The sequence below is a fragment of the Hyaena hyaena genome, unplaced genomic scaffold, assembly GCF_003009895.1.
Source record: "Hyaena hyaena isolate Hyena2069 unplaced genomic scaffold, ASM300989v1 scaffold_3, whole genome shotgun sequence".
Classification (NCBI taxonomy): Eukaryota; Metazoa; Chordata; class Mammalia; order Carnivora; family Hyaenidae; genus Hyaena; species Hyaena hyaena.
The window spans coordinates 1,112,417-1,137,051 of NW_024080635.1; the positions used below are offsets into that span (position 1 = coordinate 1,112,417).

Here is a 24,635-nt window from a genome sequence, read left to right on the forward strand (position 1 = left end):
TGGGAGCGTGTTTGTAAACAGAAGTCGAGTATTCTATCCCATGTTACCTTTGTTTATAAGTGTAAGAAACGCAAATCAGAAAGGAGGAGGAAACGGGATATTAATGAAAGCAAGCTTTGGGGCGCCTGGGTGGCTTAGTCGGTTAAGCGTCCGACTTTCGCTTAGGTCATGATCTCGCGGTTCGTGGGTTCGAGCCCCGCGTCGGGCTCTGTGCTGACTGCCAGCTCAGAGCCTGGAGCCTGTTTCAGAGTCTGTATCTCTCTCTCTCTGACCCTCCCCTGCTCACGCTGTCTCTCTCTCTCTCTCCTAGAAATAAATAAAAAAATAAAATAAAAAAGAAAGAAAGCTTTGAAAATTCGAAAAAATAACAGGGAGAGAAAAAGGAATAAGAAAAAGGAGTGAAGTAAACAGGGCATATAAAATAAATGTAAGATGCAGAAACAAAGAAAAAGGGATGAGGCCTGAAGGAAAAAGGCCGTGGGAGGGGAGAATACGAATGCTAAGAAAGGCGAGAAAGTGAGAAAATGTTGGAAATAGAAAGAAGTCAGGCATGGAGAAAGAAGTTCGCGTCATCTATTCCTGATAAAGCTGGGTGGGGGGGGGTGGTGAGAAGTGTGAGTCACGTTGCACATCTTCTGTATCCCTTACAGCTCCTAACAAATCTACTGAATAAGACTGTGCTTGCCATGACAGTTCAGGTTAAATCAGTGTGGTTTAGGAAGAGAAGTAACATTTATTGGGCTCCAATTGTGTGCCAAGCACTGCAGGCAATTTGTGTAAATGTCCTCAGTTAACCTTCACAGTAAGCCTAAAGAGTAGGCATTATCCCTGTTTATGGAGGTGTAACTGGGTCACTTTGGTCATTACTTAACTTCTGAGATCCTCACTTCCCAGTGGGGAGAATAATGAGTACTTGTAGGGTTATTGTGAACCCTAAGTGGGAATGCGTGCGCGTAGGGCTTGACGCATTACTGCTAGTCGTTATTATTATTGCTCTGAATTGGCCGGGGCGGGACTCAACAGTCCGCCACGGCACTAAGGACTTCCGACGGGCCGCGGGTAGACGTCGTAGCCGCGCTGCGCTCGCCTCCCTAAAACGAAACCCGAAATCCCTAACCTGCCGCTGGGCTCGCGGCGCCTTCCGGAGGACGCGGGGCGGGGCCGGCGCGGCCGCACAAAGGAAACGCGCGGCCCGGCTTCCGCGCCGGCGCCCCGCCTCCCGGAGGCCCCGCCCCGCGCGGCCCAGGCCCCGCCCCGCCCCGCGCCCCGCCCCCGGCGGAGGCGGCCGCGGGAGCCCTGCCGGGACGCGCCGCATTGTCTCCGCGGCGGCTGCAGCCCTCGAGCGCCCGCCGCGCGCGCGCAATCCGGCCGCCGCCCGCGCCCCCGCCCCGGCCTCGCGCCCCCGCCGCCCTTTGTTGACGCCGGCCAGGCCGGTGCGGTCGGATGCGCCGCGGCAGCCCCGGGCCCCGGCTCGGAGGCTCCCGGCGGAGAGGAGGCGGCCCGCCCGGGCCCGGGACCCCGCGCGAGGCGGCGCCCGGCCGAGGGGCTGCGTAGGCCCCGCCCGGCCAGGCCCAGCCGGGCCCTGGACAGGTCAGTGCCCGTGGCGGGGGAGGGGTTCTCGCCAGGAGGGGGCCCGCGGCCCGCGCTCGTCGCACTGGAAGCCGGGCACCGCCCTCCGGTGCCACTCCCGGCCCGGGCCTGCTCGGCTGCCAGGCCGTGCCAGCCCGCGACTCTCGCCCTCTCGGCGCCTGGGAGGTGCCCGCTGCCTCCCCCGTCGCCGGGGACCCTGCCTGCCCCGCACTTCCCCGGAAGCCGCTGTGTCAACCTCGGCGTGCCGAACGCTTCCGTGTGTCCGCGCCCCTGCCCCCCGGCCCCCGCGCACCCCACCCCCACCCCACCCCTGTCCTCCGGGGACGGCGATCCACCGGGGGATGGACGGGCCGTATAGGGCCAAGGCTGCTGCCATCCGCCGCGCTCTGTTGGTAGGGAACTACCTCGCTTGGAGGGCCTGCGGCTTCGCTGGAGAGTTTTGTTTTTAATCTAGTTGAGTCTCACGAGGTTTTTAATTGGATGGAAAGGGACAAGCTGTTCTGTGTCTGTCCTGTCTTCCATTTTTAGAAGAGCGTTTTCTCCTCTTCTGTGCCAAATGAAGGTATCCGGAATTGTGGATTCTTTACATAAAAACCGGGATTTGTGAGATTCTGTTTAAACTGAAGTCCGCAGAGAGGGAAATAATTTGCCCAAGGTCAGGTTGCAAACTAATGGTGAAGCTACCATTGGAACTCCTTTCCCCTGACTGCTGTATCGTTGGCCACCGCCGGTCAGTGCCAGGGATACCCCCTCTCCGTCCCTTCCCCACCCCTGCTGCCTTCGATACCTAGACGGATTTCACTGACATACTTTCAGTTCTGATCAACTTTCCTTTCCTCCCTTCTCCATAGCCAGAATGCTCCCCTTCTTCCAGTACGGTCTGCAGACAACATTCTTTTATTCTTTTTCCTGCTTTCCAAATCGGTGACAGCTCTCCCCTTAGATGTCTCCCATCCTAGGGCTCTAATCCCCTCCATTAGCATATTGGGCCCAGAGGATCCCTTGTTGTGAAATAAGCGACCTAAATCCACCATATGTCCCTGATTTTTCTAGGACAGCCCCAATTTAAAATATTCCATTCCATTGTCTATCAGCCCAAGTGTCTTGATTTTGGGTTTAGAAAATAATGTCATTGTAACTGTATCAGACCCTGCTGTCCTGGCCTTTCCCAGCCATTTGGCTCTGGGGCATAACTGGGTAATCCAATTATCATTCACCTGGGATTTTTCTTCCCCTCCTGCGTCAACTCAAATGTTGGAACTGCCACGGTTTCTTGGTGAGTCTGAAAATGACAGGCTAATGAAGGAAAGAAATTCCTTGTAGCTCCTATATTTCTGCCTCCCTGCCCTCCCCATCTTTTATTCCAGGCCAGGGCAGCAGACCTGTGGTAGCGTCTGTGGATTAGGGTTTAGGTTCAGGTCACAGGGATGTAGGGTTTCATATCGTTTTCAACTGTGAAATAGGAAGAGAGTAACTAACTGTGTTGATTACAGGGCAGAAGATTCTGCCAGGAATCTTAAGATGCCTGCACAGCTAAGTAGTTTTGGTTTCACTCAGATTAACACACTTTTATTAGGCTCCTGCTTCATGTAAAGCCTTGCCCTGGGCACTGTGGAGAATATAAAAATGATTTTTCCCACGTAGCCCCCAACATCTGGATCTGGGCGTGGAAATATCCAGCCTTTTGAATCAGCCGATAAACTGTGCTTCTCACTGTTTCTGTCCCTAAGTTCCATTCCCCGCAAGGCAGGAACCAAAGTTTCTGGTTTGGCTCATCCCCAGGGGCTGGCCCGGCTCACAGAGGGTCCAGCAGATGGGTAATGGTGTTCTTTTGGCACCTGCCCTTTCCAGGCACTCTTCATCATGTGAGCCCTGCCCACCCACGATCTGTTTCTAGGCTTGTCTGTACACACAGGGGGAAGAATAGATGCCTTTTTCCCTCCAACCTTAATCTTGAGAAAGTAGGCAGTCTCTTGATGGACGTTTCTGTTGTTCTTGAGTTGGTTTCTCTTTTCTTTTTGAAAGCTGTTGTTTTACTGAGATGTGGCACATAGATGCTTAAGGAACATTGGTATTTATTTCATCATGTACTTACCTCCCAGCTTTTTCCACTCCTCTAACAGGTCCTGACTGTTACGTTTGTCAAGCACACTCAGTGTGTATTATTTCCACTTCCGTCCAAGAAAGGAGGAAACTCCAGCTCTTCTTCCTCCTGTCCCTGTAATGATTCTCCAGCTATGGGCCTGGTCAGCTGCTGCTTCTCTGCCTTTCGGCAGAGGATAACCTTTTAGGAAGGTGGTGTTATGCTTCTCCAGACATATTTCCTCCTTCACTGACTTTCTAGTCCAAGCTGATTGATTCCTGAGACTTCTATCCCTGCCACCAAGACCCCCTCCCCCATCTATGACCCATTGCCTGTTACTCGCTCTGGCTCAGCCCCAGAATCCACTCTTTTTCAGACCACATCCTTTTTCCTGCCTTACTCATTTCCTGTCTCAGATACTTGGGATCCTTTAGTTCTGATCTTTCCGAGGGAAAGAGAATAAACTAAGAGAAGAGGAATACATGGATAGATCTTGTAAACTGGAGCTGTTCTTTCTCTGGTCTTGCACACCCTTACATAGGCTGTCCCCTCCCTGGGTTTTCTTGTTTGAGGGGGGAAAAAAAAAAAAAGACATGACTATCTCAGAATTAAGAACGCTCACCTGTGAGTTCATTCTTTCTGTCTTTTTTTTCTCCCCTTGTTGTGAAGGTAGAAAGAGGATAACTTAGTCTCAGACTCATCCTCGGAGTTTCTGCCCTCCTCTGGGCTTTGGGCCTCATGCTAGCCATTTGGTAACCATTTGCCAAATAAAGTTCACCCACGTGCTAGCAGAGTCCTTCACGGGATCAGTAAGCCACAGTAAAATTTAAATTTAAAAAACTAGGGCGTAGAATGGTGGCTCCGATCCTGGCAGCGCTGCTCCACGCTAGTTAGTATCCTGCTTACCAAGGGTGGTTTTTTTCCTCTCTCTTTTTTGAGCCGTTCCAGGTTTATATTAAAGTTCCTCCCAGCTGTTCAATGTCATTTGATCTCCAGACAGATTTGGTCCCGTCCGCAAAAAGATTCTCTTCTGAAAAGGCACATCTCCGAGAGAGGAGAGTAGGGAAATGAGAATAAGGAGTCTCCATGAATGATATTTTCTCTTTCATTCCCTTTGTTGCGAGCCGTTTTGCAACCGGAGGCTGAAGATGAGGATTTTCTGTGGTCAGGAGGAATCTCACCAGAGCGGCTGTAGAGAGGATGCTATTGTGTTTTCCACCCCCGTGGAAAAGCCGGGTGGGGAGTGCTGCCTTATGCAATCCGCCCTCCTGAGGCCTCTGTGCCGGTAACAGAAATGACTCTCTCTGCAGTGACTCGGCACCTTGGTCGCGGGAAAACAGCTGGACTACCCCTCAAGGTGGATGTATGAACATGTGTGTAGATTTAGGTTTTAAAAGCTTCCACGGCATGGTTCAAACTATAATGTGAGTCACCATTTAAAGATCCTCTGTATGTTTTCTGTTTTAAAAAAAAAAAAAAAACCTAAGAAGTGTGCCTATTTAAGATTACTTCTTCATCTCTCAAAGAGATGCAGGTTTCATTTTGAGCACTAACTTCTTTCAGAATTTCAGCTGGAATTACTAGCTACCTCAGACCACTGATGGGAGAAACTCAGAGGCAGACCACCTTGAATTCAACTTTAGGACACTTGAGGAGAGGTTAGGAGACTAATCAACCATATGTTTATCCAGGACAAAAACCTTACAGATTCTGGATTTTGTCACATCAATAACAAAAGTAGAGTATGATTGACGCAGCCAGGCAGTGGACTGTTTTATAGTTAAGCAAGAATTATACAGTTAGGAATGTTAGGGTTTTTTTTTTAATGTTTGTTTATTTTGGGGGGAGAGAGAGAGAGAATGCGAGCAGGAGAGGGGCAAAGTGAGAAGGAGACAGAGGATCTGAAGTAGAAGCAGACTCTGTGCTGATAGCACAGAGCCTGACGTGGGGCTTGAACTCATGGACCATGAAGTCATGACCTGAGCCGAGGTCAGACACTCAACCAACTGAGCCACCCAGGCGCCCACAAATGTTGGTTTTTGAAGATAGAAGGTGTAGTGAGAACCATAATTTAATACATTGTTGTTGTGTGATTCATGTAAGACCATCTCAGCCAGCATGGTAAACTTAATAGGGTTTTTTTTTCTTTCCCTTCCAAATTATTTATAGTTCATAAAAAAGGATGTGCTTTCCTTTTCTCTCAATTGATGACTTTTGTTTTAGTTAAGTCCAGAAGAAGACTGTGTTCTGTCTGCATTGCCAAAGAAAGGGTTGTTACTAAGCAGGGATTGCCAGTTCTGAGATAAATCCAGATGTTGAAGAAGGTTGCCATTTTGCTATTAGGACTGCGTTTCGAGCAAATATGTTTCCTGGATGATTTTCTTCTCAGCAATGAAATTTATTATAGCTTCTCTTAAAAAGAGATGACTATCAGACAGAATGTCACAACCAGCTCTTCCCCAGTAGATTAGGAGGACCAGGCTTGACACTGCATATTGACTCTTGGCAAGAAAACGAGAGCTCATGACCACTGGGGGTTATTGTTAAGGCTCTAGTTGCCTGGCTATTAATGTCTTAGATACTAATATAATTATCCCTAGTTACTGATATCTTTATCATTTTTGAAACCGTCTATATGTGGCCTAAATCCATACAATCCAAATCTATATTAACCCAACCTGGAGCGCCTGGGTGGCTCAGTCGGTTGAGCTTCCAGCTTCAGCTCAGGTCACGATCTCACGGATCATGGGTTCGAGCCCCACATTGGGCTCTGTACTGACAGCTAGCTCAGAGCCTGGAGCCTGTTTCAGATTCTGTGTCTCCCTCTCTCTCTGACCCTCCCCTGCTCATGCTCTGTGTGTGTCTGTCTCTCAGAAATAAATAAAACATTAAAAAAAAAAAAACCAACCCCAAACTATACTAAAACATGTTTAAAACAGTCAAAGCAAATAACACTTTAGATCGAAACAAAATTAATGCCAAATTCTGTTTTTTGAAAAAATCGATAAGTCTGTATTTTTAGGTCGCAAGTAGTCAGTGTTAATCTGTTCTTTCAGCTGATTGGTGGAGAGGAGGGTGGTTGCAGGCCTGGGCAGTGGTTTGAGGAACGGAGGCCAAGAGCAGAAATGATGAGGAGGGTTGGTTTGCAAGTTAATATCATCCCATTATACAGAGAAGACCGCTGAGGCTTAACTTTTCCCCCCTGTCTCTCCTCCTCTTCTTCCCTCCCTCCCATTTATCTGAGAATATTAGTGCTCCTGCACTTGGTAAATAAATTTCCTTATTATCAACCTGAAAATAATTAGGGAATTCATTAAGTATTTCTAGTTGTGTGTCTTTTTCACAACTGGATTTAACAAGAATGTCCTCTTCCATGATTTTACCTTCAGCCTTTAACTTCTTTTCACAGGCTAAACTACCTTTATAGTTTCATTGCCTCCAGAGCTACCATTTCTGGTTTCTGGGGTTCTGCATTGTCCATGTGATACCCTGGGACTCTGCGGGAGAACTGTGTACAAAGGGAATGTAGTGGTTGTCTCGTCCTTTGGATTAATCTGTGTTGAAGGTGAATCGAGATGTTTGGTTTGCCCTGAAGGCAGGTACATTTCTCTTGTAGTCATTGTCAAGTGGAAGTAACATTTCTCCCTGAAGGCCCACCTCTAAAGGACAAGGACTGGACACCCTGAGTAGACCAAGGTGTCTGAGGAACATGAAAGGTACCTGAGTTTGGGCCAATGGGAGAATAACTCTGCCCCCCCCCTCCCCCAGGCTACAAGAAGCCAGGCTCTGTGCAAGCGAGATTAAGAGATTAAGGCAGGTTTCCTAATCTCTCAGGTTTCAGTGATGTTAGCCCTGCTGTGGCCAAGTCCTGCCTGTTCTATGGTGTTGTCCCTGCATTATCTCATTTAATCTTTACCGCAGCCATGTGAGACAGCTCTGAGTACCCATTTTACAGATAAGGAAACCAAGGCCTAGAGTAACTTGTCCAGGATTACAAACTGGGATTTACGCCTTAAGGCTTTCTGATCCCAAAGTCTTAGCTGCTGTGGAACACAGCTTTTCTAAATGTAATCAGCGCCAGATAGTTTACATATAAAAATTCTAATATTCACCGTGACCTTGTAAGATTGTGTGATCCTCATTTTTATAGATGGAGAGGCTAAAGCTCAGAGCAAGTACCAACAACCGCTCGAAGCTCACAGGTAGTCAAAGGTGGAACCAGACTATGAACCCAGAGCCAGAGCCTCTTCCACTCTGCCATTCTGATGTCCACCTCCTGTGATCTTGAGGTCTCCCGTGCAGCCTCTCCCGTTGCTTCCAGACATCTGCCAGAGGGCTGTGATGGGAGGGTATCGGGGAGCCCTCAGCCTCCACACTGGACACCGCGAGGGTGAGCTGTGATTCCCGGGTGTGCTGACCTGTCCCAGGGGAAGTCACCCCGTGGCCCCGCAGGTGCCGCGGCCGAGATCAGTCTGGTTGCCAGAGGACCCCGTCGCAGCACTCGGGCCGTGGGCTGGGAAGCAGTCCCTGCAGCTGTTTGGAAACCCCCCGTTTCTCCCGCTGTCCTGACCTGTGTGGGGGAGGGCGGCTGTCCGCTCCATTGATTCCTGCCTTCCTAGCCGGGGGTGGCAGCTTGGAAAACATTCGGCTGTTTACAATTCAGCTTATGTACACGGTGGCTGGGGACTGTGGGTGAGTCAGAGGGCCGCCCTCTCCGCCCGGGTCCTGCGAGACAGCAGGACAGTCAGCTGTATGGTAATGGCAGCCTGGGAGCAGGAGGAGCCCCTCTAACAGATGCCTCAGCCCCCCCCCCCCGCTCAGCCCTGCCGCTTAAGGTCTGGGAAGCAGGTCTGCCCTCCAGTCCTCTTAACCCGGACTCAGCAAGGTCGTTGTGCTGCATCACTGAGAGCAGGTGCGGGGCTACCTGGCTCAGCCTCCCCTTTGGTTCCGCTGGCCGGCTCCCCTGCAGGCGTCCAGCCGCAGACCCCGCGCCGCCCGTGTCACAGCCAGCTCCGCCCCTGTGGAGAGAGGTCGGTCAGAGTAGGCTGCTCTTGTTTGCGGAGCCGAGGTGCTCCGAGGAGCAGAATGGTGGTGGCCTTAGCCTGCTGTGTGTCCTCGAGGTAAGGACAGCTCGGTCCTTAGCAGAAAGGCATTGGTGCCTCCTGCCTTGTGGTACCCAGGAGCCTGCCCGGGGTAGGAAGGGGCCTGCAATTTCCCCATGACTAAGAGCTCCTTTTGTGCGTGTTTTAGAAGGTACTGTCTTGCAAATACAAGGCATCCACCCTTGCCTTGGTTCTGAAATGCACACCTTTCCGCTTCTGGAAAATTCAGATGCTAGACTCCAGCCCCGTGTGATCTTGTGCCCATGATCCAGAACCATCACTCCACTCCCACCCTTCCCACCGAGCCTGCTGTGCCTGATGTACCCAGATTGGGAGGAAAGCTGTTGGCTCATCTGGGCCTAGTGGCTCACAGCAAGGTGTGAATGACCAGGTGTCTATTTACATTTTAAAGAAAGTTGTTGACCAAATTATTCTCATTAATTGCTGGACTCCGTGAGGTCCCAGGATGGAGCCTTCTCTTGCTCCCTTGCCTGGGGGGGGGGGGCATCTACATATTTCTACCCACCCCTTTCTCTCTCATCACCCCCCCCTCCCTCTGCCGCCACTTCACTTTCCTACCCTTGCCCTGTGGGGTGGTGGTGGGGATGCCAACAAATGCGTTTGTGAAGTGTCTGACCTTCCTCACTTTCAGAATGGCACCAATTTCTTTTAATTCTTTTCAGAATAACTAAAGAGACAGAGTGGCCAGCACGGTTTTCCGCTGCCCTCAGCTTACCGTGCTTTGTTACTACCCACCAGGTCAGCCGCTCCGCCTCCTGGATATGGTTTCCCTGGGCGTTCCCTAGCAGGTGCTCCATTCAGGGTCTCTCTAGAGCAAGTGGTTCTTCAGGAATCCTGCTGTCCGCCATCCTGGCCACATGATTGGGCCTGCTAAGCTGAGGCACAGTGAGCATGATTTCAGAGCCAGGGGCCTGGAGAGAATGCTCTCTGTTGTATAAGCAACCTTGTTTTGCCATTTGTCGAAGCAGAATTTGCTGCAGGCAAATGACCCGTATTATCACCAACTTTGCTTCCTTAAAGTCTTCATTAACGTCATTAGCTCTGTCTTACTCCTGCTACAGTCAAGCAAGGGTAGTTAGAAGTCTTGTAAATTACAGGACTCTTCCCGGCTGGAGAAGGTAGAAATGAAAGCCAGGGACCGATCTGAGGGGGCAGGAGATGCTCTGCTTGCTTTCTGTGTCCTCTGAAGCAGGTCTTCAAGGATTTGCTTTAGGGGCAAACAGAACGAGTAGCCAGACCAGCCAATAACGCCCATAATAACCGTTAGTACTAAGCCAGGTTCCGGCGTAACTGATTCCTCTTTTATCGGTGCATATAGAGAACATCAGAATTAGTTCTAAAATGGCCCAGATTTTGCATAGCTGCAGCCATCCAGACCTCTGTCTTCATTAGGCAGGAGAACTCAGCCTCTCTGGACACCTAGTGGTTGGCCCTGAGGGCAGGGCCATTTTTATAGGAGCCTCTCAAGCTCTCCCTCTAGAGGTCATCCTGCCTTTCCAGATGCCTGTAGCCCACACACATGTTTCAGAGGGGCCTGGGAATCCAGCACTCCAGCCTTCAGGGCAACTTCATGCCCCTTCTTGCTGAGGAAATCCCCACCCTAACAGGATGAAATGGGCGAAGGAAAGACCCTTGTTCTTCATGACCGGGTACCCAGAAATGCCACTCCTGCAGGAGGCACTGGCCTAGCTCTGCTTCATTCATTTTAGCCTCAGAACGTAATTTACAAACCTCAGACCGTGCCGAGTTCCCTGTTTGAGACTGAGGAGACCGGCAAAGACGGAGACCATGGGTTCCAGACAATCCAGTTTAACAGACGTTAAGTAGCTGTCCTCTAGCGGGCATAGGGTTAGTCCCTGAAGATACAGAGGTGACAAGACATAGCCCCTGCACAAAGAAACTTGCTCTGCCTAGCACAAGGGACCAGCCCCAGTGCAGATAATCTCACAGACAGGCTGCTGGGTGGTCCGCGTCTCTGCCAGAACCTATGAATGAGACCAGAATTGAGAGGCAACCTTGAGGCTGAGACACACATAATAACACCTCCCCCAGAGCGTTCGTCCTGTTCATTCCCATCTGAATACTTGGCCCTTTGTGGGCAGCTTCATTGAAGTCTAGATTCTTCCTCCCTGGCCTGCCTTCCCCCGCCCACAGCCTCTAGTGCTCACAGTCCTGGCCTCCACCTTGGAGATGCGGGTGCCTAGCTGTACATAATGGCTTTTGAGACCTGTGGGAATCTCCAGCAGTACCAGCCTCAGGACCCGTCAAGAGAATTGAGAAAGGAAGAATTCCTGAAATAGAGTCTTTTCTTTCACTGTCTTTTATCTGGCCTCAGGGCCCGCAGGACAGGTTTCTGCAAGTTTCACTAGTAGGCTACTTTCCCTCGAGCAGGCTACAGAGCAGTCTGGGAGAGCGGGAAGCAGATTAAATTAATCTCAGAGCACAGAGCTTGGCAGGGGGTGAGATTATGTTTGGTCATTCCAGAAATAGCCCAGACTCCTTTGTTCCTAAAGCAGATGAGGAGGCCTTGGCCCACAAGAGGGCTGCCACGCAAATAGCCGCAAACCTTTGTATATTCGTAAATTGCCCTCCCTCAGTCGCTTGGTTTCTGTCTCTTCTGCAACCTGCCCGTTATAATGGGCAGTGGTAGCTTCTAAAGTTAGGGTGAATGGGTTTATTTGTTTATTCTCCTGCTTAATTCGATCCTTCTTTTAAAACCAAGATTCCAAAGTCTTTGCCTCCCAGAGTTAAGCATCAGCTCTGTAGACTCGGAGCTACTGAAATGTATCCGTTCACTACTGTATTTGGCGTGAGGGAAGAATCTGACCTCAGGAGTTCTGCCCGCGCCGCCCCGTCGTGCAGTGCTCCAGTGCACATTAATAGACGCTGCTCTGAGACACAGGAGGGAAGGGAGCAGTGGGGGGAGGAGAAGACTCAGGCGAGGATGGAGAGAGCCCATAAAAGGAGACAAGGTATCAGAAGCAGTTCGGCGATGAATATTCGTGAAAAGTCAGAGGTGGGAGTGACCCCAGAATTCAAGGAGAATGGAGTACTTCCACAGAGGAATTCTAGATGAAAACAAGGGAGTCCCGTGCCTCCCTCCTCCTGTGCTCTCAGTCAGGAATGTGAACATGTTGAAAAGAAACAAACCAAAAATCTTAACCAACCCGATCTCTTAGATCAGTGCGTTTGAGTTTTCTGTTGGTATTGACTGGGTCCCTGACTTTAAAGGATGTACACAGAGAACACCCTAGGATGATGATAAACTTGTAGCTTTTCGTGTAAGGAATAGAAGAAGCAGAGGAAGCAGAGGGAGAGTAGCCTGGAGGAGAGAAGACAGTGTGGTTTGAGTGATACGCTTTTTGACACCAGGTGCATTCCTTGAGCATTTCCTAGTGTGCTGCTCTGCTTGGGGATTACCTCCTGCGGTCCTCATAGGCACACTGTAGCGTGGGGTGGTGTTACTGTCCTTAGTTTGCAGCTCGTGAGACCGAGTCTCAGAGGGAGACCACGACCTGCCTCTAATTCATTTGAGTGATAAAGACCGGTCTCTAAGCCAGGCCTAAGCCTGTGTGTTTGCCCTTTATACAAATACTATTGGCCTTGTTCTGCATGGTCTTAAGGAGCAGAAAGGTGGGCAGGAATTAACAGGAGATAGATAGTAAGGAAGAACTTTTTAACTGAACCGTCCACACTGGGAATAAACCACTCCCGAGGTAGTCTGTACCTTTGCCATCAGAGCTGTTCAGACAAATGCCCCCAAGCCACTGGTGGTAATATTACAGAGAAGGTTCAAGCATTGGTAAGGGAATGAACCAGACTTTATAATCTTGTGCTTCTATAATCTGTAGTTCATTAGAGAAGTCAGGAAATATTTTACTAGGCTCTAATTAGAAGGAAATTGCCACCATCTAAAAATAAAATGTTAACTTCTATAGTCACCTTTATATTTTAACAGCACTTATTCACCGGTTTAAGTAAAATACATGTTTCCCTTGCCTATTTAAAATATTAAATAAAAGAGAAAATGTAATTATGAAAATGTAAGCTTAAATAACATTTAAAAGCAGAGAAATTTAATTTGATTGATTTGATTTGGTTGACCCACTCCTCCTAGTAATTCATGGACAGTTAAGAAAAGGTTTTCTGATGTAGTTCCCAAACACCTTCATAGTTTAGAGAGACGAATTCCAAAGGAGAACATTTCCATCTCTACAGTAGTAAAGTCAAAGCTGTCAAAAACTTCTTTTTCAAACGACTATAAGCACTTAAGGAAATTTTTCCAACTTGCTGATGTGACTGTGTCTCGAACAAAAATTAATTTTAAAAAATCTCATCACTTCTGTTTCTTGGATGACTCCTCAGCTCTGAAATTTATTATAGTCGAATTACTGAGATTTGATTAGTGAAGGCATGTGTCGTAGTCGATCCTTTTTTATCAAAAAAGATTTATCCTGTTTTATTGAGCATTAGGACTGCTAGTAAGAAAATGAACCGGTTATAAACCTTTTCTAAAATGTGTTTTTTAAATTTCTTCATGATACATATCATCAGACCCTGAATTCTTGTTCCGTGGTGGGATTTGCAGTCCTTAACATGAAATAAGAGCATCGACATACAAAGTTTTGTGCGAAAATTACTAATGTACTGAAATCGTTTTTCAAGTATATAACACACACGCGCAGGGTTATGCTTCATATTAATAGGCTTGTTGTAATAAAGAAATGGCTTTTTCTTTCTCTCTTTTCTTTTTTAGGAAGTTCCAGGTTACAGGCAACCTCAGCTCACACAGTTGGTGTGGAATGGGCCTGGGAAGGGGGCGGGGAGAGGGCTGCAAAAGTGCGGTAATGAGGGTTTGCACCTCATGGAGCGGCTCAGGAGAGGGGCCGGTGAAGTGGAGAAGAGGAGGGTCCCCTGGGGTGTGTGCTGTGTAGGCACCTGGGCACACCTTTTACAGCACTCCATCAAGGCCTTCAGAGGAAGGCCAGCAGGCCCACAGGGAAGGAGGCCTCAGAGGGGAGGACTCTGGTTGGCTAACGACCAGACTGGATGTGGAGCTGAGAACGGGGCAAGGGCCTTGACCCAGAGCGCAGGGCCAGAAGAAGCAGTGTAGAGCACAGCGCCACGGCCTCGGCCACCTCCGGGGAGACACTGAATGCACTTTAGGTGTGGCCCCAGATAACCAGCCTCTGGAGAGCACTGTGTTCACTTGGGGCTCAACCCTCGTGTTCCCTTTGCGTTCACCTCTGGGGTTTAGTGCTTTGACCTTTCCCAGAATGCTTAAAATCTAATCCTTTTCAATGCAACTTCATAGAAGGTTTAACCTCTCTCCCCGAGACCCCATCTCACCCCAAGTGCAGCTTTTCATCCTGGTTGTAGATACCACCTTAAATACATTCTCTCCCTTGAACTGAAGATTACCTTGTTTGTCCAGATCAATATTGACCAAGGTCCTAACTCCCAAAAGAGAATTATTATCTGCTGTTTGACTTGGTTGGACTATTCTTAGCACAGTGGGGAAATTAAAAAAGACTGCTCGCTGATTAGCTCCCTGGCTGCAGAACTGATTACAGTCACACTTGGTGGTGTGTCCATTGAACCCCACCGCTTTTAAATAGGTCGTTGACAGAGGGGACTGCTGGCTTCGCGTTGTCGCTTGGCTCCATGGAAAAAGCCAGGCACACGCTGAGCCTCTGCTCTTCCTTCTGCTGGCCTGGGCCCGGTTCTGACCTCCCCTGCTTTTGTTTCCTACTCTCCCCCTGTACAGAGACAGGGCAGGGCATTGTTCATGCACTGACCGACCTCAGCAGCCCCGGCATGACCTCAGGGAACGGAAATTCTGCCTCCAGCATCACCGGCACTGCCCCCCAGAATGGTGAGAATAAACCACCACAGGCCATTGTGAAACCCCAAATCCTGACGCATGTTATCGAAGGGTTTGTGATCCAGGAGGGGGCGGAGCCTTTCCCGGTACGGACTACTTCTTTTCCCCTCTTTTTTGTTTTTTTTGTTTTTTTGAAGTATATTTTGGATGTGTATTAGAATATTTTTACATTTCCATGTAAAATGTCCAAAAATGTAAACAATTTGCTTTTTCCTTGCTAATTAATCCCCTTGCCCCCCAAAGATGCCAGAGCCATTTTCTTTCTAGGATTAAGTGTCTTCCCAGGGTCCAGAGGGGACCCGTGATTGGGAATCATTGGCAAGGTCCCTTGGTTAGAAGTTTCCACACGTAGACTCAGCCATGTCCCTGCCTGGGGATGTGTGACCCCTTAGTTAGAAGGGAGTTCACACTGGGGTGTTTGGGGCAAGACAATAGGTTTGGAGAAATGAGACCTCGTTTGGTTTTGAATGCCGGAACCTCTGAATGGCAAAACTTGAGCCAATTAGAGACCAAAAGAAACCTGCAGAACAAAATTTTCAAGATGTGTCTGAGATGAGAAGAGAACAGGGTTGTAGCCTAAAGCTTCTTTTCTGGTGACAGAAGAGAGAGTGAATGAGAGTGATGGGGTATGTTAGAAAGGGCACAATCAGATGTCTCCAGTGAAAGCGTACAACTGAAGAGAAATATGAAAGAATCGAGAAAATGTCTTATTAGAACAAAGCGCCCACAGCCAATTCTGTGCGGTGTGACTTGGTGAGGACGGTTGGTGCTGTTACCCTGGTAGGAGGAGCCCAGAACCCGGTGCGCGCCGGCCTCTCCCGCCAGGAGATTATCCGGCTGTTAGAGAATACCATCTTCGTGGGATGCCATCTGCCTTTGCCTCATTCGTTGGGTCCATGAGTGATTTGAATGGTCAGCGGAAGACTCTAAGCTTGATTAACTGAGCTGTCTGGGCTGCCCTTCTTAAATGCCAGAAGACAAATAAGGTCTTGTCCTCTATCCCTCTGAAGGTTGGTCAAGGCCTGGGGCAAAAAAAATCTACCCGGAGCACCTTAGCTATAAGTAGCTCCAGCCCCCTCACGTCCCCTCCCTCATTAGACGAGGTCCTCGCCTTGGCCTCCTAGAGAACACCAGAAACCAACCCATCTGACAGGGTGGGTGCAGACTGGTGGCACCCCCACGGCATCGCCCCAGAGATCCTGGCAGCCACAGAGGGCATTTGCTTTGTGGCCCGGAGTCTGTTTCTTCCTGCTCTCCTCCATGGCTGCCTGAGCCTCTGGCTTGGGTAGAGCGGCGGTAAGGTGGAGGAAAGGAGGAACAACAAATGGCTGCCGAGTCTCTCTAGTGTCGTGTGTTATACCCACACATGAGCACTGAGTCCCGGCAGCTGCTCCGGCGGTGGGAAACCTGATTTCCGCCTCCATCTCTGCCCCGCACTCGCTGGAAGAGTAGGTGTCTCCCTAACCTCCTAAGCCATCCTTTGGTCCTGGACTGAAGCCATCCCTGCACTTTGGTGACTGGTGGCGTCTTGCCTCATGAGCCACACCGCAGAATAGGGCCTCGAGCAGGGCGCGCTTGGATGATGATGTAGAGGCTGGCGTCTGTGCCTCGATGCTTTATATTTGTACTTTTGATGAGGCTGGATGGTGAGGAAGTGTCTCCCGCCTAACCCTCATGGCCTCCGTGTCACCTTGTCCTCTAGGTGGGACGCTCGTCCCTGCTGGTGGGGAATCTCAAGAAGAAGTATGCACAGGGGTTCTTGCCTGAGAAACTTCCACAGCAGGATCATACCACCACCACTGACTCTGAGATGGAGGAGCCCTATCTGCAAGGTAGGCCTCTCACCGCCCCCCCCCCGCCAACAGGCCTGCTGACTTGGCTGAGCTGAGCGGGAGGTCGACAGGCCACAGAGGCAGGCCTCACACACTTCCGCTCGTGGTATCCGTGGAGGAGCCCTGACCAGGGAGTGGGGGACATGTCGGTCTACTAAACATTACCCCCCCAGGCCCTACCCCCAGAAAACGGAAGGGGGAAAGTCCCTGTCCTCGGGACCCGTGTGTCCCCTGCCTCTCCCCCAGCCCCGCTCCAGCCCTGCGCAGCACTCCAAGAGTTGCTCTTCCTGTGGGAGTCGCTGGCAGGAGGGGAGCGGGCAGGCAGGAGTGCCCTTCCCTCGCTGCCTCGGGAGCCAGCCCCCGGGTGAGGAGGAGCCTCTGCCTGAGTGGGGGCTGCGTAGGATACAGGACTCCCGGGTGCTGGGACCCAGGGCAGCAGCCGACTAGACAGGGCAGGGGAGGGTGGGATCATTCCAGATCAGTCGTGCCGGCAGCCAGGGCATTGCCCGTGAGCTTCCCCCTCTCTTCCAGAGCCGTAAAGAGGGGTGCCGATTCTTCACCACCCGTGTTTGCCTCAGGCTCATAGCACTTGGACAGAAAACCTGTTAGGTGTCTGGGGGTCATCACCAAACACCACTGCTACTTGCCAGGGTGGGGGAAACATCCCTTCCCAAACCAGTGGCGAGAGGAGATGGGCATTTTCCAATTTAGGCCACCACTGTGTGTCACAGCTGTGGGGACGCAAGGCAGAGCAGAGAAGGGAGGCCTTGTGCGGGTCCCGTGGGGGTTGTTCATCTTTACCCTTACTCCAGTTTCCATACTTCCAGAATCCAAAGAGGAGGGTACTCCCCTCAAACTCAAGTGTGAGCTCTGTGGCCGGGTGGACTTTGCCTACAAGTTCAAGCGTTCCAAGCGCTTCTGTTCCATGGCATGTGCGAAGAGGTGAGTGGCCTCAGCCCCTCCCCCTCTCCACCCCCTCCCCCTCCTCAGGATTGCAGCACCTCGTGTCCTGCCTCCCTTTAGCCGTCTCTCGTCCCTCCTGGGAGTCCCTCCATGGAGCTTCCCTGCGTTCCTACTTCCTCCACCTGCCTGGAAGCGACACCAGGTCACTAACCCACCAGGTCCTAGAACCCAGAGCTTGAATAGTGACCAGCCCCGAGTCCAAGGAAGGGAGGCAGTGCTTCAGCTCAGCTGGCCCTCCTGGGCCCCGCGGCACCCTTCCTCTTTTCCTGCCCTCGGCAGCTCCTGTCCCCTCTGGGCAAGCCCTCCTCTAGAAGCTTCGCGCCAAGCCGTTGTACCGTCAGAGGTGTTCTCTTTGCGAGCTTCACCCACATAGACCAGTGATCCCAGCGCATAGACACAGTGTCGTTTACTGCGAGCCTGCCCCATGCTAGGCGCTGCTCTAGGCAGCTGACCTGCACTGTGTCATCCGATCTTCATAATAACTGTGAGGCAGGCATTATCGCTGTCGCCTTCACACATGCCAGGAACCTGAGGCACAGAGAATTAGTAGTTGTGCTGAGTGTCATGGAGTTGGGGAGTTAGGCCCGTCTGGCTCTAAAGCCCTATGTGGTCTTCATACCAAGGCAGAAGAGGCCCTGACCTCGGAGCCCTGAACCCTCAAAGAATAGAACTGTCTCGATCCCTAGATAGAGAGGGGCTCTGCATGCCAGCTGGACTAAGGCTCTCCTCAGCCCTGTGCTGGAGGCAGTCAGGGTGCCTTTGTGAAGCTGCCAGGCTCCAGGCACACCTCGTTTTATTGTGCTTCCCAGATGCTGCATTTTTTACAGATTGAAGATGTGTGGCAACTCCATGTTAGACAAGGCCGTTGGCACCATCTGTCCAACAGCATTCATTCACTCCTTGTCTCTGTGTCCCATTTTGGTCATTTTCCCAGTGTTTTCTTCATGATTATCACATCATGGCGATCTGTGATCAGTGAGCTTTGCTGTTACGTAATCATTGTTTTGGGTGGCTGTGACTTGCTCCCACATAAGATGGTGAACTTAATCAGTAAACGTCACAGGTGTTCTGACTGCCCCACCAACCAACCGTTCTCCCATCTCTCCGGGCCTTCCGAGTCCCCAAGACACGACAGTATTGATCAGGCCCATTAATAACCCTACTGCGGCCTCCAAGTGTTGAAGTGAAAGGAAGAGTTACAGGTCTCTCACTTCAAATCAAAAGCTAGAAATGATTAAGCTTAGTGAGGAAGGCATGTGGAAAGCCAAGATAGCCCGAAGATAGGCCTCTTGCTCCAAACAGTTAGCCAAGCTGTGAATGCAAAGGAAAAGTTCTTGAAGGAAATTAAAAGTGCTGCTCCAGTGAACATGCAAATGATAAGAGAGCAAAACAGCCTTACTGCAGATATGGAGAAAGTTTGGAAGGTCAACCAGTCCCAACATTCCCTCAAGCCAAAGCCTAATCCAGAACAAGACCCTGAATCTCTTCAATTCTGTGAAGGCCGAGAGAGGCAAGGAAGCTGCAGAAGAGGAACCTGAAGCTAGCTGAGGTTGGTTCGTGAGATTTAAGGAAAGAAGCCATCTCTGTTTCATAAAAGTACACAGTGAAGCAGCAAGTGCTGATGTAGGAGCTGCAGCAGGTTACCCAGAAGGTCCCGCTACAGTAATTCACGAAAGTGGCCGTGCTAAACCACAGACTTTCAGTGCAGACAAAAGGTTATTGGAAGAAGATACCATCTAGGACTCATAGCTGGAGAGGAGAAGTCTGTGCTTGGCTTCAAAGCTTCAGAGGACAGGCTGACTCTCTTGGTAGGGGCTAATGCAGCTGATGACTTGTTGGAAGTTGAAGCCAGAGCTCATTGACCGTTCTGAAAATCCTAGGGCCCTTAAGAATTATGCTAAATCTGGGGGGCGCCTGGGCGGCTCAGTCAGTTAAGCAGCCGACTTCGGCTCAGGTCATGATCTCACAGTTTGTGGGTTTGAGCCCCGTGTCCGGCTGTGTGCTGACTGTCCAGCTCAGAACCTGGAGCCTGCTTTGGATTCTGTCTCCCTCTCTCTCTGCCCCTCCCTTACTAGTGCTCGCTCTCGCTCTCTCGCTCTCTCGCTCTCTCTCTCTCAAAAACTGAATAAACAAAAAAAATTTTTTTAAATAAGAATTATGCTAAATCTACTCTGCCTGTGCTCTGTCAATGGGACAGCAAAGCCTGAATGACAGCACGTCTGTTTACAAGATGGTCTAGTAAATAGTTTAAGTCCACTATTGAGACTTACCGCTCAAGAAAAAAAGATTTCTTTCAATATATCACTGTTCAGGGCACCTGGATGGCTCAATCGGTTAAGCATCTGACTTCAGTTCAGGTCATGATCTCATATTCTGTGAGTTCGAGCCACATGTCGTGCTCTGTACTGATAGCTCAGAGCTTGGAACCTGCCTCCAATTCTGTGTCTCCCCCTCTCTCTGACCCTCCCTGACTCACACTTTGTCTCTCTCTCAAACATTAAAAAAAAGTTACAAAATGTCACTGCTCACTGAGAGTGCACCTGGTCACCCAAAAGCTCTGATGGAGATGGCAGTGAGATTTCATGTTGTTTCCATACCTGTTAACATATCATCTGTTCTGTAGCCCATGGATCAATGGGTCATTTCGACTTTCAGGTCTTTTTAAAAGGTGCATTTTGTAAAGCTCTAGCTGCCATGAATCAGGATGATGGATCTGGGCAGAGTCCATTAAAAACTTTCTGGAAAGGATTCATCATTCTAGATGCCTTTAAGAACATTAGGGATGCATGGGAAGAGGTCAAAATAGCAACATTAACCGGTGTTTGGAAGAAGTTGATTCCCACCCTCATGGATGACCGTGAGGGGTTCAAGACTTCAGTGGAAGAAGTCCTTGCAGATGTGGGGGAGACAGCAAGAGAACCAGAATGAGAAGTGGAGCCTGAAGATGGAGCAGGATTGCTACAGTCTCGCGGTATAACTGGAATGAATGGGGAGTAGCTTCGAGCCAAGCAAAGGAAGTGAGAAAGTGTGGATGGAATCTCCTGGTGAAGATGCTTGTGAAGATTGTTGAGATGACAGCCAGGGATCTAGAATAGTACATAAACCGGGTTGATAAAGCAGTGGCAGGGTTTGAGAGGATTGACTCCCAATTTTGAAAGCAGTTCTGGAGGAAAAATACTCTTAAACAGCATCGCATGCGACAGACTGTCCGGGAAAGGAAAAGTCCGTCGCCATGGCAGACTTCATCGTTGCCTTATTTTAGGAACTTGCCCCAGCCTTCGGCACCCACCACCCTGATCAGTGAGCAGCCGTCCACATCGAGGCAAGACCCTCCACCAGCAAAAAGGTTATTACGACTCACTGGAAGCTCAGATGGTGGTTAGCAATTTTTAGCAGAAAGGTATTTTTAAATTAAGGCATGTACATTGTTTTTTTGGATGTAATGCTATCGCACACTTAATAAACTCCAGTATAGCGTAAACCTTACTTTTCTCTGCACCGGGAAGCACAAAACAGTCTCGTCTGACCCGCTTTGCTGCCGGTCAGCTCTGGAACCACGCCCACAGCGTCTGTGTGGTGCACCTGTACTTCCCAGGAGGGCTGTGCGCAGTGTCTCAGGCACAGGTCGTGCTCAGTGCAGAGATCTTCACATGATCTGAGTTGTTGGGTCAAGCACTTTCCACACATTGGCTCATGTAACAACCGCCAGACCGCATTTGGGAAGTGAGCCGTCTCATCCCCAGCTCCAGATGAGGAAACCGAGGCTCGGAGGTCAGTGGCTGGCCCAGAGTCACACAGCTTAGTAGTCTGTGGCAGATCCAGGACTGGTGTGAACAGACAGACTCAAATATTGCTGGAGAGCCCAGCTGCTGTCTTCCCTGTCTGACTTCCCTCCTTCCCTGACCCCCGCAGGTACAACGTGGGGTGCACCAAACGAGTGGGGCTCTTCCACTCGGACCGGAGCAAGCTGCAGAAGGCAGGAGCCACGACCCACAACCGCCGCCGGGCCAGCAAAGCCAGTCTGCCACCACTCACCAAGGATACCAAGAAGCAGGTGAGGGGCCGGCACAGCCTGAAGCTCCCTTGACCCAAGTCCCCGCCACCTTCCCTTCTTAACGGACATGGGACACCCACGTGCCTTTCCACTGCTGACTCTACTCTGTCATGTCCTCACTTCTCACAGCCTTCCCAGGTCCCGTAAGGGGCCCCTCCATTTAGACCCATGGATGCTTGGCAGGTGATTTCCCTTGCCCCTTCCTCACCCCTCCCCTTCCAGTTTGCTTCCATCCTTCTGGAGCCATGGAAGTGGGGTCTCCTCTGCCTGGCCCTGTGAAGAGACAAACTGTCCCAGCTGTCTTGTGTCTCACGTGGAGGGCGGGGCTAGGAGGCAGCCTGTACCATTTTACCCCCACATCTCACTGCCTCCTTTGTTCTTCTTAATGTTTATTTTTGAGAGAGAGAAAGAGCATGAGTGGGGGAGGGGCAGAGAGAGAGGGAGACACAGAATCGGAAGCAGGCTCCAGGCCCTGAGCTGTCAGCACAGAGCCCAACGCGGGGCTCGAACTCACAAACTGTGAGATCATGAGCTGAGCTGAAGTCGGCCGCTTAACCAGCTAAGCCACCCAGGGGCCCCATTGATGCCGCCTCAAACACGGAACACTGAGTTCTTGAAACCTCTACCAGGAACATGGCCATTCATTCATTAAATACCCTGTAGCCCCGACTGTATGCCAGGGGTGCTGTGAGGCGCTGAGGCTCTAAGTCACCCTGCAGCAGCCTGCAGCCTCGTGCACGTTCCACAACCCGATGTGTTTTTGCTGCTTGCTGTCCCCTGGGCCATAAACCTCTTTAAGAATCTGATGAAAGCTGTGATCCAGCATGCACATGCCCAGGAAATTCTCCGTGCTATTTCATAGACCACCCCGAAACCCATAGAGCCCTGGTTTAAAACCCCACATGTAGAGGACACAAGAGGGATAGGGTCAGATCACTGCCGTGCAGTGTGGTGCATGCGCCAGTACTGGGAGAACCAGAGAGGGGACAGCCCACCAGGTGCTTTGATCTAGGAATTCAAAGGTATGTAGTCGTAGACCAAGTAGAAGGAGACTACTTGCCTTTGCTAGCGGTGCCTTGCTCCCCCATCCAGAAGCCAACCATTCTCTCCGCCCCCAGCCAACAGGCACCGTGCCCCTCTCGGTTACGGCCGCGTTGCAGCTGACACACAGCCAGGAAGACTCCAGCCGCTGCTCGGATAACTCCAGCTACGAGGAGCCCTTGTCACCCATCTCAGCCAGTTCGTCTACCTCCCGCCGGCGTCAAGGCCAGCGGGACCTGGAGCTCCCTGACATGCACATGAGGGACCTGGTGGGCATGGGACACCACTTCCTACCGAGCGAGCCCACCAAATGGAATGTAGAAGATGTCTACGAGTTCATCCGCTCCCTGCCAGGTAAGGCCCCTGAGAGTCCCCTGCCTGCCCGGATTAGCTAGCAGCGCACCTGTGAGAAGGAGAGACATCACCTCCCCCGACCAGGAAATGACTCAGTTAATGACTCAGGTTCAGGAACGGGAGTGCAGAGATGAGTCTGCAATTCCCGCCTGGAGGAGCTTACTTTCTAGTATAGAACACGACTGTAAGTAACACCCTGTAGCTGTAGGGAGGCGTGTTTGCCACCACAGGGAGCGCTCGGTGTGAAATGCGGAGGGGACGGTGAATCAGCCCTGTGTCCCTCCTGGGACAGTGCGAGAGGGGTCCAGTGGAATGCAGGCAACCTGTCAAGGTGAAAGCCAGCATAGGACAGTGTGAGCTGGAAGCCGCGGGCGGGCAGGCCTCGGCCAGCAAGAGGGATGGCACAGGGAGGCTGGCCAGCAGAGGTGTGGACTTGCGTGTCTGTCGCGTCCCCGGGACCGCACATAGCCCTGGTGGGGAGGGCGCGCGGTGCTGAGGGCCACGGTTTAGAAATGAACCTTGAAAGGCAAACCTCACATTTTTCACGGACGCTCTCGGGACCCCACACTCTCTCTCCTGTTGTTGCCTCCAGTTACCCAGCCGCTGGCCACGCTGGGTACGGAGGCTGCCACAGGCCTGGGACTGTGAGCCTGGGGTGGAAATAACAGTTGAGAGCGCAGCCTCTGCCACTTAGCTCAGGGCGTTAGTCCCCTGTTGTCCCACCCCGAGAATGTGTCGTTGTCATCGTGGCGCCCCCCCTCCCCCCCCCCCCCCCCCCCCCCCCCCCCCCCGCAGTTACTGTGGGGAAGGAATCTGGGAGTGGCTTTGCTGGGCAGTTCTGCCCCAGGGCCTCTCACAAGGCTGTGATGAGATGTGGGCCACGGCTTCCCTGGGGTGTGGGACCCCGTCCCAAGGTGCGGGTGTGGCTACCCACAAGGGGCCTCAGTTCCCCTCGGTTCCAGCCACTCCAGGACACTCATGCTTGGGTGACCTTAGGATGTGGCAACCACTTTGCCCCACTTTGCACATGCCGGCCTTTCCCTGATTAGGACTCGGAGTCTGGCAGTGACTATCTTTCCCTTTCTGGGTTCCACCCTCTGAGTCATCCTTTCTTTCCCATGAAAGGCAGCGTAGGCGTCAGCACGGTAGTTTCCCTGGCCTGGTGAGCTGTTCTTCATTTTCTGTGACCTCTCACCCTTGCGGTTCGAGCAGTGTCTCTGCGAGTACAATTCTCTGAAAATCTTTGTGGGCTTCCTGTGCATCTTGTTGGGGTTCACTTTATCAGACAAACCCCATACCCAAAACTGCTCCAAGGTAAGCCTTCCTCTGAGCCAGCTGCTTCTGAAGCAGGGGGGGGGGCGTGCCCCTAACGTCCCAGAAGCTCTGCTGTTGGATGGTGAGGATCCGTGAGGCACGCATCCTCCGAGAGGCCCCTGAGGCAGCACCTTCAGGCCTCGGAGGTCTTAGTGAAAGATTGGTCATACCCTCCCTCCCACCTCTAGGCCCTGTGTCTTGGTCCTGGCTTGACCTCTGCCTAGCGACAAGTGGTCTTAGTTTCAGCAGCATTTGCTGCCGGAGAGGCTAGGGATTTTCACACCAGCCCGTCCTGGCGCCTTGCCTTTTCCTCGCCTCCCCCCAGCTTCCTGTGCGCAGAGCCAGACGCGGGGCAAAGCCTCCAGCCTTCTGCTGGAACGGTCCTCAGACCCCTCAG

The 24,635-nt window shown here is 51.2% G+C and overlaps 1 protein-coding gene across 4 annotated transcripts in view; it reads left to right on the plus strand.

The window, feature by feature from the left end:
• The window catches only part of PHC2 (polyhomeotic homolog 2), a 116,244-nt gene that overhangs the window by 89,379 nt on the left and 2,230 nt on the right, over nt 1–24,635 (plus strand). For 3 of the 4 annotated variants that reach the window (XM_039231670.1, XM_039231685.1, XM_039231676.1), the window contains exons 10-14: nt 14,564–14,766; nt 16,383–16,512; nt 17,340–17,454; nt 21,388–21,529; nt 22,648–22,924. In XM_039231670.1, coding sequence (XP_039087601.1) covers nt 14,564–14,766; nt 16,383–16,512; nt 17,340–17,454; nt 21,388–21,529; nt 22,648–22,924 — 867 coding nt within the window. Of the gene's footprint in view, nt 1–1,304; nt 1,591–14,563; nt 14,767–16,382; nt 16,513–17,339; nt 17,455–21,387; nt 21,530–22,647; nt 22,925–24,635 lie in introns of those variants that run through there. The other variant, XM_039231692.1, reaches the window with a different exon arrangement.